The following is a 14,647-nucleotide window of genomic DNA, read 5'->3' on the forward strand; positions in this document are numbered from 1 at the left end:
TGAGGGTATTGTTCAATTTAGACTTTGATACTTTTTAAACAACTGTACCAGTGTTACCCCACCTTGAACAGGTATAGTCCTTTAAAAAGGACTTTTTTGAATTTAAAGTTACTTAGGCTAGGAGTGGAATTATAATTGCTGAAGGGTAGTACGCTGTGAGGTCAGAAAAAGAAAAAAGACAACAGAAGCAGCAAACAAGGACTGAGTCACAGACTAATCTGCAGTAAAGATGATGCCCCATTCAGGAAGTCTCATGAGTCAGACTTGCCATGTTGTGTCACTAGCGTTCGAGAACATCTGCTCCAATATCTTGGCTTTATTAAAGATGTATTTTTTATTTTTAAGTGATCTCTGTACCCAGCGTGGGGCTCAAACTTAACAACCCTGAGGTCAAGAGTTGTATGCTCCACAGACTGAGCCAGCCAGGCACCCCTCCAGTGTCTTTGCTTTTAAAGAAGGAAATCCAGTTAAGATGGGTTTTAGCCTTGATACATCTCTCTTTTCCACCATCAGTATTTTTCTTTGAAAAATTAATCCAGGTTCCATATTGTTAATTTTTATTATGTCAGTGTCACAGGTAAACCCTCTGTAGCTATTTTATGTTTTTGATATTGGTGTCCCGGGCTCACTTCAGTACTGTAGGGGGAGTGTCTTGTTACTTTCAGGTTTTCATTCCGCAGGTACTGCAGTTTGGGAGTAGCCGGATTGCCCACTGACCTACAGTTAGCATTCCCCGATGCTTGCTTTCTTTTTCTTTTTTTTTTTTTTTTCAATGTTTTTTATTTATTTTTGGGACAGAGAGAGACAGAGCATGAACAGGGGAGGGGCAGAGAGAGAGGGAGACACAGAATCGGAAACAGGCTCCAGGCTCCGAGCCATCAGCCCAGAGCCCGACGCGGGGCTCGAACTCACGGACCGCGAGATCGTGACCTGGCTGAAGTCGGATGCTTAACCGACTGCGCCACCCAGGCGCCCCTCCCGATGCTTGCTTTCATTGCTTGCTTACTGCCATTTCCTGTAGCAGCTTTGGTTACTCGGTGGCTAATGTCTGCTCTTAAGTTTTAAAATTTCTCCTATATCTTTTTTTTCTTCTCTGAAGCAGATATAATGGGTTAGGAGAAAACGGGGCACATGATCCTTTTTACATCTTTATTGCTTATTAATTGAATTTATATCAGGTTTTATTTCTGCTTTCTGCAAATGCCCTTCTAACTCATCACTGCTTATCTTGATCCAGGTGCTTTTTACTAACATTTACCTCAAGGGGGCTAAAAACTTAGTTTCTCTCTTGTCCTCTCTTTCTTTGCAGCTTATGTTTCATTATATGCCAAGAGAGAACCTTAGGTATAAATAGTTTTTTTTTTTTTAAACATTTATTTATTTTTGAGAGACAGAGACAGAGTATGAGCAGGGGAGGGGCGGAGAGAGAGGGAGACACCAGAATTCGAAGCAGGCTCCAGGCTCAGAGCTGTCAGCACAGAGCCCGACGCGGGGCTCGAACTCACAAACTGCGATATCGTGACCCGAACCGAAGTCGGACGCTTAACCGACTCAGCCACCCAGGTGTGCCCCTAAATAGTTTTGATGTAGAGATATTTACGTCTGTCAAGGAAAAATTAAACCACAGATCCAGAAGTAAAACAGGATCATAAAGAACCACCACTGTGTGTTTTACCTAATATCTTTGCAGGCGGATATCCTCTGCAGAATCTTCTAAAAGATGTCTGTGTATTCTTATGCTTTTGAATCTTAGGAACACAGAGATAGCTCTGACAGTAGCTCTGTTTTCCTGTTTCTTCCCACTCACACTAGTGGGAGAATGTTGTGAATCTCTAAGTTGAGGATAACCTGAATAGTTCTGGCTAATTTGTTATTTGTCTGAAACCTTTTAATTTGTTGTCATATGGGCTATTTGTAACTATTTGTTTTTCACTGGAGAACAGAATTCTGTCGCTGAACATACATCTTTGTTTTTGGTATTGTCCCTTGCTTGCTTTGTATTGTTTTTCATGCTCACATCAAACATGTGAATATGTGAGGTGTGATTCTCCTCAGAGTTAACAGGTGATAGACTCTTTAAAGGAGACGAAAGTTTATCTTTTAGTAAAATTGAGATTCAGCTCTCAAGTTTGATTCCAACAAAGCTCCGTTGTCTTTCATTGTGTCATATAGTAAGTCAAGTGAAGGATTCATACCCTTGAGTTTTATTTCAATAGGCAGCTTGGAGCCACTGTATTTGTTGGAGTGGGAATACCCAAGTGAAAAAGAAGCAAAAATGTTCCACAGAGTTTTTACTATCCCTCCAGCCCCCCTTACATATTTTCTGTATTTTAAGGAAGACTGCAGAGTTGGTCAAAAGTGCCACTGAGGGGATGGCAAAGAAAAGAGCAGGAGTTGGATGGAGAACCAGGGGAATGGTGGGTAGGAGCAGTAAAAAAAGAAAGAGGAAGGAGTTTGTAATAAGAGTCTTGTACAAGGTTTTTTTTTTTTTCTCTCTCTCTTTTTTTAAGTTTATCTATAAAAGAAAGTTTCAAGTAATCTCTACAATCAATGTGGGGCTCAGACTCATGACCCTGAGATCAGGAGTCACATGCTCTACAGACTGAACCGGCCAGGCGCCCCTCCTATAAGTTTTTGTAATGGTTTGGAGCTTGCCGTATAGAAAGTGGAGACAAAAAAGTGAACAGGAATAGAACGCAGTGTGTAAAACAGTGTAGTAAAAGTATGAAAAGTGCATCAGGATAAGGAAGGGAAAACTTCGTCTAATTGGGAGAAATTGAATGGTTTCCCTCGAGGCGACAGTTGAACTTGATCTTGAAGGGTGGATGAGTAGGAGTATTCTAGATAGAAAAGAGATGAAAGGGAAGATGTAAAAAGAAATGAATGACTTAAAAGCAAAACAGGAACTATTTCAGCGATCATCTTTTGTCAGAACCTCTCAGCGTAGGTCATTTGGGAGCTGCTGCGGGGGGGGGTGGGGGGTGGGGGTGGGGGTGTGCTGAAGAAGTATGGCAGCATGTTTTTTAGAGTGAAGCTGAAATCAGGTTTACGCAGCTCAGGTTAGATCTGAGAGATTCAGTGCGTTAAATTGTAGGGTCAGTGTTACCTTTAAAATAACTAAAGACTTACCCAGGTAGTTAGTACGCTGTCAGGAGAGAGTAATTTGATTTAGATGGAATTGGCGTGCTTAACTCCCTCTGCACAGTGTATATTGGTGAACTTCAACTCCTTTGCTTCTGTGGAGGTTGAGAAGTCTCTTGGCAACAAGCTTCCAGTTGCAGCTCACCTGCTTTGGCTAATTGGTATGCCCAGCTCTGGTAGCAGAGCCTCTGGAGAGTTTGTGTTTGAATTCAACTTCATCAGGTTCAAACTGGAACATAAATGTGAAGGGGCTTTGGGCTCAGCCTGTGGATTGAGAATGAAAAGGCAGGACGTACAAAGGGAGAAGAGAGAGTGAAACCTGTGGATAAAATAGCTGTCAACTTACACTTGGATGCTTTTCAGCTTAATTTGTATATTAAAAATAGGATGTTTTACTCTATGGTTCTCTGCCAGCCCCCTTTCAAGTTAGCTGGCAGGATGAACTAAAGACAGGAGAAGAATGACCAGAACCCGAGAGCATACCCTTTCTGTCATATGTCCTCACCAAGGTAGTTTACTGTAGACACTGTTTATATGCCTTTTCTTAAAAAAAAAAAAACAACAACTGTAGGCTGGTAGGTTTCCTATCAGCTCTGTTCCCATGACACTGTGCAGTGCCTTCATTTTAATACTTACCAAACTGTGTTGTTACAATCATTTATGCTTTCCTCTTGTGCTAGCCTGAGAGTTGCAGCAACGTATGCTGTCATTCGTCTCTATTTCCTGGACCTGAAGTGGTTCTGGGCATGTAAGTGTTTGAGCTGAAATGGAATTAGATTGAAAAATGGATTGCATTAGGTAGTTTTTTCTTGATCCCACTAAATAAACATAACAGGTTATCAGCAACAAAACAAAAGGACATTGCCAGTTAAGTTTAATTGAAACTTTCCCTCTCTTTTCTCTCCTTGTCTCCTTTCAGCTCTTGTCCTCTTTGCCAGGGTTGAATTAAAATATAAAAGTAGGAGATACTCACTGGAAGAGGCATCCAGTTGATGAGGAAGCTTTCACAGTGGTTCCATGTTTATGACACTCCCACCCCCTCCCCCATGGTCTCTTAAACACACACAGGTTCTCTTTCCTTCAGTCCTTTCCTCTGTGGTGCTGGTTCTTTTGGAGCCACACCGTAGATTGAAATAAAACCTTTAACTTGATATTTTAGAAAATACAATTTTGTAGGATTAAAGCTTTAACTAGTGGTGACTGTGTACTAAATTGTCTCAAGTAAGAGTGTCAATTTGGAGCTTTTAGTTTTGGGTAGTGATTTATATATATATATTTGTATATATTTATATGTTTAGAATGTCTCATAATTTTTCCCAAGAGCAATTTTTCCCCCTAATTGGATTGAGCAGTCTCTGCTTTTACATACAGCTTCAAGTGGTTTTCAGTAAATCATTCCAAATCTATAGTTGTTGGAAAATTTTCCTCAAGTCACTGTGATTCTCAAGAGACACCCAGAAACGCTCCCTAATTACCAAGTGGATTTAATCATACCTTGTGTAAGTCAGCCAAACAGGCCTGATGAATAAACTGAATTACTGGTGGGATAGTCAAAAGTTTTTGGCCCCAGCATTTAACCTTAGAAAACCCAAGAATAAGACTATTTTAGGGTATAGTTCATGCTTTTCTGATCTCAAGTTTTCTTCTTGCCGTTTAAGCCGAGACAGTTGATTTCAAGTGGAAGTAAGGGTTATGGTTAATATTAGGCCACCCCCGGAGGGCCATTTATCTGGTGACTTGTAGACCAGTGGTTAGTTCTGGGGACTTAAGAGGAGTAACAGCATTAGTACCTGTTGAGTTGGAGTGGCTCCTTGCCTCTGCCCCTGATCCAGCATACCCACAAACCCTGAGTATACGACGTCTCAGTGTTCTTACTGATGAGCTAAGAAGTTTTCTGGGTAACCGGTTGGAGATGGTGTGATTCAAAAAAAAAGTTTATTTCAGTGAGGGATAAAATGCCCAAGGAACATATGATACAGATTTGTTGGTCTGAGTCCTAGTTATGCCATCCAGTATCTGTGTGTGATCTTTGGAAAGTTATTTAGTTGTGTACTTATCTATAAAATGGGAATAATAATACATATCTTCGAGAGTCATTGTGAGAGATTATGCAGAATATGTGATATGCTCAGCACTGTACTGCCACAGAAGTTATCCCCTTCCCTTTCCCTTATTAACTTAGGAAAACAAATATTTTCGTTGGTTTCTGTGCCATTTGAGATTTACTGGGTAACATATCATCCCATTTTGGCGTGGTTTTTCTTAGACCCTCCTCCGCCGCCGCCCCCCCCCCCCCCCCCCCCCCCAACTTGTGGCTTATCTAATGGGCGTTAGCACTGTTGATTGGTATCTTTTCCTTTTGGACAGGAATACTTCCTGTATCCTTGTGCATCTGGCTAGTTGTACACAATCAAGATTTTTCTCTCGTCTTAACTGTCAAATAACCAAAAGGAAAGCTAGTTGATGCTGCTCAGTCATACACCCAACATTATCGTGACTTTTGAGTGACAAGTAAAATTCCCTTTTTTTTTTTTAATTTAAAAAATATTGTAAAAATGGCTCAAGGATCCAGATGGCTGTGTTCACATTGAAAGACTGAATACGTTTTGGGCCTTTGAATTCTGATTCAATGACAAGTTCTCCACTGTAGTCCTTTTAGATACTATGGTGTCAGGGGCTTAGAAAAGCTTCTGTGATGGGATTGCATTCTGCCTGGAAGTGCGGTTGAGGTGGACCTCCAGCTTAATAATCAGTCGGAGGACATCTCTTCATTAGCAACTTCAAAGTCTATCTGTGGAAGTCATTATTGGATTTATGAGGGGATTTCAAGAGTTACTTGGGCAGGTATATATTGTGTCTTAAGTTTCTACTCAGCTGTGGAGATGATCTTTAATTGTAGGGAGTCAGAATTTAGAAGGGGCTCAGTATTCATAGACTGTTCTTATCAAAGATACTTTGGGACTCTCGTGCTGTATTATTTCCCCTTTGAATGTTGATTTTACCAATTCCATATATCCTCTAACCTAGATGGGTGATAATTTAAGATGTAAAAATGTAAGCTATACAGTTACTGATTTATGTTTCTTAACTTTTAGTTTTTTGGGGGGAAAAATTATTCATGGGCCTAGTATGTAATGTCTTCTCTCCTCCCACCTTGGTTCTTGACTACTGACTGAAAATGGTCTAAATTTAGGACTAAACATTGACCTTTCGTACCTTAGAGTAATTTACCAAAATAGATAATGTGTCCCCTCAGACAGTTTTGAGTCCATCTTTGCCAGCGAGAAGTGGGCAGCAGGCTTGGCAAGTAAAACAATGCTATTGACAATTTTTACGTTTGTGACGAAGATTAATACCAAATAAACAAAACTATACATAAAGTATTTGTCATAGTCATTTGTGCTCAGGAATAATTGTATTAGCTGTTGTATATGCTGAAAAGTATTTTTTAAGCAGAAATAGTTATAATTTTTCATATTGAGCATTTTCTTCGTCATAATGAAATTTAGGAGATATATTTGCTGATATATTTTTTTGTTATTTTAACATATCATTCACTCTTGGAAATCATGTGGTCTTTTTTTTTTTTAACGTATTGTGCAATAAAAATCTCCCCCCCTTTTTTTCAATATATGAAGTTTATTGTCAAATTGGTTTCCAATCCCCCCCCCCCTTTTTAAAGTTTTTATTTATTTTGAGAAAGCACGAGCATGCACAAGTGGTGGAGGGACAGAGAGAGAGAGAGAGAGGGAGGGAGGGAGGGAGGGAGGGAGGAAGGGAGAGAATCCCAAGCAGGTTCTGTGCTGTCAGTGTGGAGCTCACTGTGGGGCTCAAACTCATAAACTGTGAGATTGTGACCTGAGCCAAGATCAAGAGTCCAATGCTTAACTGACAGAGCCACCCAGACACTTCAAAGCCTTTTTTTTTTTTTTTTAAGTTTATTTATTTATTTTGAGAGACAGAACGAGTGCACGGCCCATGCATGCATGGAGTGGGGTGGGGGGAGAGAATCCCAAGCAGGTTCCACACTGTCAGCCTAGAGCCCGGCTCGGGGCTCAAACTCACAAACTGGGAGATCATGACCTGGGCCCAAATCAAGAGTCAGTCGCTTAACTGACTGAGCTACCCAGACACCCCTAGGTATCATGCAGTAAATGTGGTGTGGTTCCGACGTTTGTTCATGTCTGAGTAAGAACTAGAAAAGAAATTGGCAAATCTTTTCTTTAAAAAAAAAAAAAAAGAGAAATATTTTATATCTTAAATAACGAAACCTTCATGGTTTTTACGTTAGAATTTAGCGTTAGTACATTGCTGGATAATTGCCTTTGTTATTTAGAGGTCAGTGGATTCTGTGAAAGAGTAAATTTGGTGACACATAGACTAGACAGTCATGCACATTATAGCTTGTTGTTGTGCCACATGAGGAGAAAGAGCCACGTCTGTATACATGGACACATGTAGATATATTTATGTTTCTCCCAGTGCACATAAAAATTGGCTTAATGTGAATGACTTGGGTGCATTTCCTGTTTATACTGAATGTAATTATTATTGATTTCTTCCATACTAAGAGATTGTCATGGTTTTGATTCTCTATTGATACAATCTATGCCTTTAAAACTCATTTTGGTGACATCCTATATCAAGTGTAGAAGTGAAAATTTTAAAAAGTTTTAACTTTGGGGCACCTGGTTGATTCATTCGGTTAAGCAACTGACTCTTGATTTTTGGCTCAGGTCATGGTCTCAAGGTTTGTGGGCTCCACGCTCATAGCATGGAGCTTGCTTGGGATACTCTGTCTCTCCCTCTTCCTGCTCCTCCCCTGCTCTCCCTTTCCACCACATCCACACCCCCCCCCCCCCCCCCCCGCATGCACACTCTTTCTCTCAAAATAAATAAATAAACTTTAAAAAAGTTTTAACTTTTATATAGATTAGAATGAAGGGAATTCTAAAGTATGACTTATTAAGTTGAGTGTTCTGTTCATGCAGTATTAACTCACCACCTATTACATGCTAGGCACCTTACACTCTACTGGAGATTCAGCTTAACAGCAAAGAAGGGTGAAATAATACTGAAAATATAGAATAAATTATGTCTTTCAAATGAAAAAATACTATTTATTCACTAAATAGTTTGCCATTGAATTTTGGGTATTCAGTTTATGTTTAACATCAAAGTAAGGAAATAATATCCAGAATGTGGAACAGATTTTATGTATATTATATAATGCATATGTATATATAACATACATATATTTATACAAGTATTTTAGTTTTTTAAATTTTATTTGAGAGCAAGCGAGGGGGCTGAGGGACAGAGAGAGAGAGAAAGAAATCTTTTTTTTTTTTTTTAATTTTTTTTTTAACGTTTATTTATTTTTGAGACAGAGACAGAGCATGAATGGGGGAGGGTCAGAGAGAGGGAGACACAGAATCTGAAACAGGCTCCAGGCTCTGAGCTGTCAGCACAGAGCCCGACGCGGGGCTTGAACCCACTGACCATGAGATCATGACCTGAGCCGAAGTCGGCCGCTCAACCGACTGAGCCACCCAGGCGCCCCAAGAGAAAGAAATCTTAAGCAGGCTCCACTTTCATCATAGATCCTAACTCAGGGCTCGATCGCAGCCCTAGGATAATGACCTGAGCCAAAATCAAGAGTCATATGCTCAACTGACTGAGCCACCCTGGTGCCCTGGAAATAGATTTTATATATACATATTTTTTCCTATTTTATTTATTTTAAATTTATTTTTAATTTACATCCAAGTTAGCATATAGTGCAACAATGATTTCAGGAGTAGACTCTTTAATGCCCATTTAGCCCAATCCCCCTCCCACAATCCCTGTTTGTTCTCTGTATTTGAGTCTTTTATGATTTGTCCCCCTCCATTTTTATATTATTTTTGCTTCCCTTCCCTTATGATCATCTGTTTTGTATCTTAAATTCCTCATATGAGTGAAGTCATAGATACTTGTCTTTCTCTGATTAATTTTGCTTAGCATAATACCCTCTAGTTCCTTCCATGTAGTTGCAAATGGCAAGATTTCATTCTTTTTGATTGCCGAGTAATACTCCATTGTATATACAGACCACATCTTTATCTGTTCATCCATCGATGGACATTTGGGCTCTTTCCTTACTTTGGCTGTTGTTAGAGTATATTTTTAACATAAATGTTATTACTCAGGCGCCTGGGTTGCTCAGTTGGATGAGCATCTGACTTTGGCTCAGGTCACGATCTCATGGTTCATGGGTTCGAGCACCGCGTCGGTCTCTGTGCTGTCAGCTTAGAGCCTGGAACCTGCTTCCGATTCTGTGTCTGCCTCTCCCCCACTTGTGCGTGCGCTCTCTCTCTCTCTCTCTCTCAAGTAAACAAACATTAAAAAAATAAAAATGTTATTATTCACTGAATAGTTGGCCACTCAATTTAAAAATAACTGAGTGAAACAAATACAAAATTTGTGTTTTGAGACATAGCTAAAACTATTTTTCTGTACTTAAGGACTGTTTTATGAAAATAGGAAATAAAAACTGAACATGCTTTAAAAATATTTTTATTTGGGAATAATTTTAAACTAAAATCAAAGTTGCAGGAAAAAGAATAGAATTTAAAGAATTTAAAAGTGTCTCTTCTACCAGGTTTTATCCAGTGCCAGTATTTTGCTACCCTCCTTTCTCCCTCTCCTTTGCTTCTCCTGTTCCTTTTCTCACTCACCTAAAATGGCCTCTACCATTGGAGGGCCATTTACATACATAATGACCCATTTGCTGTAAATATTAAGAATAAGGATAGCTTCTAGGGCGTCTGGGTGGCTCAATCAGTTAAGCGGTCGACTTTGACTCAGGTCACGATCTCACCGCTGGTGGGTTCAAGCCCCGCATGGAGCTCTCTGCTGACAGCTCAGAGCCTGGAGCCTGCTTCACATTCTATGCCTTTCCCTCTCTAATGCCCACCACCATCCCCCGCATTCTGTGTGTGTGTGTGTGTGTGTGTCTGTCTGTCTCTCTCTCTCTCTCAGAATTAAATAAACGTTATAAAAAAAAAAAAAAGAATAAGGATAGCTTCTTAAATATGTACAGAACTCAACTTCAGTAAATTTAACATTGATAAAATAATCCTGTCCTCCATATTTTAAATTTGTCAGTCGATCCCATAATGTGCTTTATAGCATCTCCCCTCTCTAGGACAGAATCCAGTATGGGATCATATATCATATTTGTCATTTCTCTTTAGTTTTCTTTAATCTGGAATATTTATAGACTCTTTTATTACATTGTCATTTTTGAAGAATACATTTTTTCTGGCATTGTGAGATCTGGGTATGCTTTAAAACCATAATATTAAGCCACTATTAATCAAAGATATTTTAAGTTCTGGGGCACCTGGTTGATTAAGCGTCCGACTTCGGGTCAGGTCATGATCTCGCGGTCTGTGAGTTCGAGCCCTGCATCAGGCTCAGTGCTGACAGCTCAGAGCCTGGAGGCTGCTTCGGATTCTGTGTCTCCCCCTCTCTCTGTCCCTCCCCTGCTCACGCTCTGTTTCTGTCTTTCCCCAAGATAAGTAAACATTAAAAAATTGTTAAAAAAAAAAAAAAGGCATTTTAAGTTCTTTACTCTTCTTTTCCTTTAGCTTAATGTTGTGAGGAGAAAAAGACTCTTGGAAACCTCTCTGCCTTTCAGCTTTGATTTTACATTTTACTACCAAACTTCTAGGTAGAATGAATTTTATTGGTATTTAATTCATACCTACAGTATCTGTACAGGTGATGTCATAATCTAGAACTCTTGGTTAGTGATTATGTGGTTTTGATTTTTTAAAAGCTATGCTTTTTAAGTTTCATTAGCATCCTGTGTGAAATTTTGCATTTTTGTCTCCTCTCTCTCTGTAGTATTGTGCCACCTAGTGGAAATTTATGTCCTTCAGTATATGTCTAAAAATCTAGATGGAATGCAAGATGCATTTTAACATACTGAGAAAAAGTTTGGAAAATTCGAACTTCTTGATTGACTTGGAATTCTTTAGAACAAGGATTGTCTTCCGAAATAAGAATTTAGGACAAATAAAATTCTTTGTACGTGAAGGTTTAGTAGAGGTCTTAAAATTATGAGCTGCTGACTGTTAAAACACTGTTACTGTTTCAACAAGAAACACCCTACATGGGGTGGGGCGCCTGGGTAGCTCAGTCGGTTAAACGTCTGACTTCGGCTCAGGTCATGATCTCGCGGTTCATGGGTTCGAGCCCCACATCGGGCTCTGTGCTGACAGCTCAGAGACTGAAACCTGCTTCAGATTCTGTGCCCCCCCCCCCCTTCCCCCAATTGCGCGTGCGCGTTCTCTCTCTCTCAAACATTAAAAAAAAAAAAAAAGAAAATAAAGAAACACCCTTTGTTATTTTCATCATTGAAACCTTAACCAAAACATTATATTTCCATCAGTCGTTACTAAAATGATTGTTGCTATTTAGATACCATGAAAATCCCCCCCCTCCCCCCCCTTTTCATTGTGCATCTACTCTCCAGGCCTCATGTAGTGGGGCTTACAGATTATTTACATGCTCTAAGATTAGTTTTCAAGTCATAGAAGAAAAACACAGTGGGTAATAAATATTAATGAAATAGTTTAAAGGAAAGCAATGTGCTACTTTGAAAATAGCCTGAAAAAAAATGTAGACATGTATCATTTGAAGACTCCTTACCAAGTGACAGGATAAGCTCTAATTTGTCCTTAGTTGGGTATAAATAAAACTCAGGATTTTTTTCTTATTTTCAATTTTTTTTATTTGAGAGAGAATGAATGAATGAATGAATGAATCTTGAGCAGGCTCCACGCTCAGAGCAGAGCACAAAATGGATGGGGCTCCATCCCACGACCCTGGGATCATGACCTGAGCCAAAATCAGGAGTCTGATTCTCAACTGAGTGAGCCACCCAGGCACCCCGAGGATTTTTTTTTTTTTTTTTTGAGATTTTATTTTTAAGTAATCTCCACACCTAAGGTGGAGCTTGAACTTGGGACCCCAAGATCAAGAGTTGCGTGCTCTACCGACTGAGCCAGCCAGGCACCCCAGGATTTTATCACTTGGAAAAAGTTGATGGTCTCTTTTTCTTGTTATTAAATATGAAGAAGATGCCTTCCTCATCCTTTGAAGTATTCAGAGTATTCAACATACACATTTTTAGTGGGACTTGAGAAACATTTTAGTTTTGGGGTTTGACATTCTGCAGAATTAAACTAGAATATGAACTTTTGATGTTGTCTTCAGGGTACTCATGTATAATTAAGAATATTAAGACTTACCTAACCATTTAGGGAAAGTAGTTCTGAATTATAAGATTCAACCATTCAAGCATACAACATGGGTATTTTACAATGTTTTCATCTTATCATCATTCTTTCTTAGTTGCTGATGTATAGTCACAATGAGCGGATTAGGAGAAAACTTGGATCCACTGGCCCCTGATTCACGAAAACGCAAATTGCCATGTGATACTCCAGCACAGGGGTAGGTCGTTTATTTCCTGATCCTTCACCAAGGTCTCCTCCCCCTACCATTATTTTTTTGACTTAAAACGAACATTTTAGCTTTCTGTTGTTTAAATTCTCAGGTAGATTTTTGTCTTTGCTTAAATAACATGATTTTGCTTTGAATTAAGTAGAATGGCACAGTGATCAGATAGACATCCTTATGATATAATAGAAATCTTATTGGTGATTCAGATAAAAGTGAGTTAGTCCAATAACTAACACTTTTGAGGTAGTGTGAAGCATTTCTTAGTGAAAGAGGTAGGTAGGAGTCAGGAATAGAGCATCAAGATTGTTGCAAATCAGGTTACTCTTTAAATTCCTGTAAGAAGATGTTGTAAGTTGATATTTTGGCCTTCGTGAGGTTTCATCGTCCTTTTCCTGAATAAAGTTTGCAGTTTAAAAAATAGAAATCTAATGTTTCATGCAATGTTACGCTAGCCTTTTTAGTATTTGCCAAGGTCACTATGACTTGAGTTTTAATGTGATTCTTACAAAGTAAAAAATGGCTTATAAGCCTTATGTAAAACCTTGTCATTAATAAGTAGCTAACACTCTTTTTGTTATTATTTGTTGTTTTACTGTCTCTTTGATGTAAAGACTGTGTATCCTTATTTTCTGCATGATCAAACAGAGGCTAAGTGTCCCCAAGGCCACCAGGCTAACCAAAAGGTAGACTTGAATTTAGGTTTGCCTGAATTTCTGCTGTATTGTACTTCTTCTCCAAGATGAGTTTTTGATGGTTTCTATTGGCTAAATTTTATTTGCTTATGTATGAAGGTGCTGGTGATTCTGCTCCTGGCGTTTTTTTGTGATACGTACATTCATGGCCTTCTCTCCCCCCCAATCTCTCTCAGTCTTACCTGCAGTGGTGAAAAGTGGAGACGGGAGCAGGAGAGTAAATATATTGAAGAACTGGCTGAACTTATATCTGCTAATCTTAGTGATATTGACAATTTCAATGTCAAACCAGATAAATGTGCAATTTTAAAGGAAACAGTAAGACAGATCCGTCAAATAAAAGAGCAAGGTAATACAAAGTAAGAAAAACACTCAAATCTTTTCAGAAGGAACTTGTTAACTATGTTTACATTTGCCTTTTTGCTACCTTGTTGCTCACGTGTGGGCTAGTGGGACCTGTCCTGTGTGGGATTGGACAAATGAGTTGGCCAACTTAGTACTCCTTGAGAAATAGTTAATAGAGCATTAGAAAGAGGCCAGTGTTCTCACCCTGTCCCATGTTAGTTGCCTTTCAGGAAGCCATGGGATAGTACATGTAGTAGTGAAAGAAAATTAAGGGTATCTTCTGCCCTTCCGGGTAACTCAAGTTTTAAGATTAAAAATTGCAGAATTGGTTTCTTATCAGGAAATGTTGTGTATGTGCATATGTATGCGCGTGCGTGTGTGTGTGTGTGTGTGTGTGTGTGTGTGTGTGTGTGTGTGTGTGTTCTGGGGACTGTTTGGAGGTGAATTTGATCTGTAACTGATATTTGTGATGTTTGTAGTATTGTCTTCTGTCTTTTCAGGAAAAGCCATTTCCAATGATGATGATGTTCAGAAAGCCGATGTATCTTCTACGGGGCAGGGAGTAATTGATAAAGATTCCTTAGGGCCACTTTTACTTCAGGCAAGTACATTATACTCGTGAGGAATTTTTAAGACTTAAGAATCTGCTTTTTGTGACGTGCTTAAACATTGTTTTGCGAGTAGTTGTCCTCAATAGGTATGATTCGCCTATAGCATGTTTCTCTCGCTGTAAAGCAGGAGACGGGAACAGAGAGGAGGCTCTTCATAAAGTGCAACTGTTAACTTGTTTTTGTTTCAACTAGTTCCCTTCAAGTACTTCTCAGTTGCTCGGTTCAGTTCTTCTTTGTAAATTCTCACCAGGGAGTGGGGTGGCTCCTGTAGCTTGATTTCGTATCAAATGGAAAACCAGGAAGTGCTAAGGATATTTCATTTTTAAAAACTCTTTTCAAGAT

General features: G+C 39.2%; 1 protein-coding gene across 14 annotated transcripts in view; it reads left to right on the forward strand.

Annotated features, from left to right (window-relative positions):
* NCOA3 (nuclear receptor coactivator 3) overlaps positions 1–14,647 on the forward strand; it is a 139,491-nt gene that overhangs the window by 94,985 nt on the left and 29,859 nt on the right. For all 14 annotated transcript variants that reach the window (XM_078444013.2, XM_078444014.2, XM_078444015.2 and 11 more), the window contains 3 exons: positions 12,547–12,648; positions 13,526–13,698; positions 14,195–14,295. In XM_078444013.2, the coding sequence (XP_078300139.1) occupies positions 12,566–12,648; positions 13,526–13,698; positions 14,195–14,295 (357 nt within the window). In that variant the 5' untranslated portion in view covers positions 12,547–12,565. The remainder of the gene's footprint in view (positions 1–12,546; positions 12,649–13,525; positions 13,699–14,194; positions 14,296–14,647) is intronic.

Source organism: Panthera onca, chromosome A3 (genome assembly GCF_046562875.1).
Source record: "Panthera onca isolate mPanOnc1 chromosome A3, mPanOnc1 haplotype 2, whole genome shotgun sequence".
Taxonomy (NCBI): Eukaryota; Metazoa; Chordata; class Mammalia; order Carnivora; family Felidae; genus Panthera; species Panthera onca.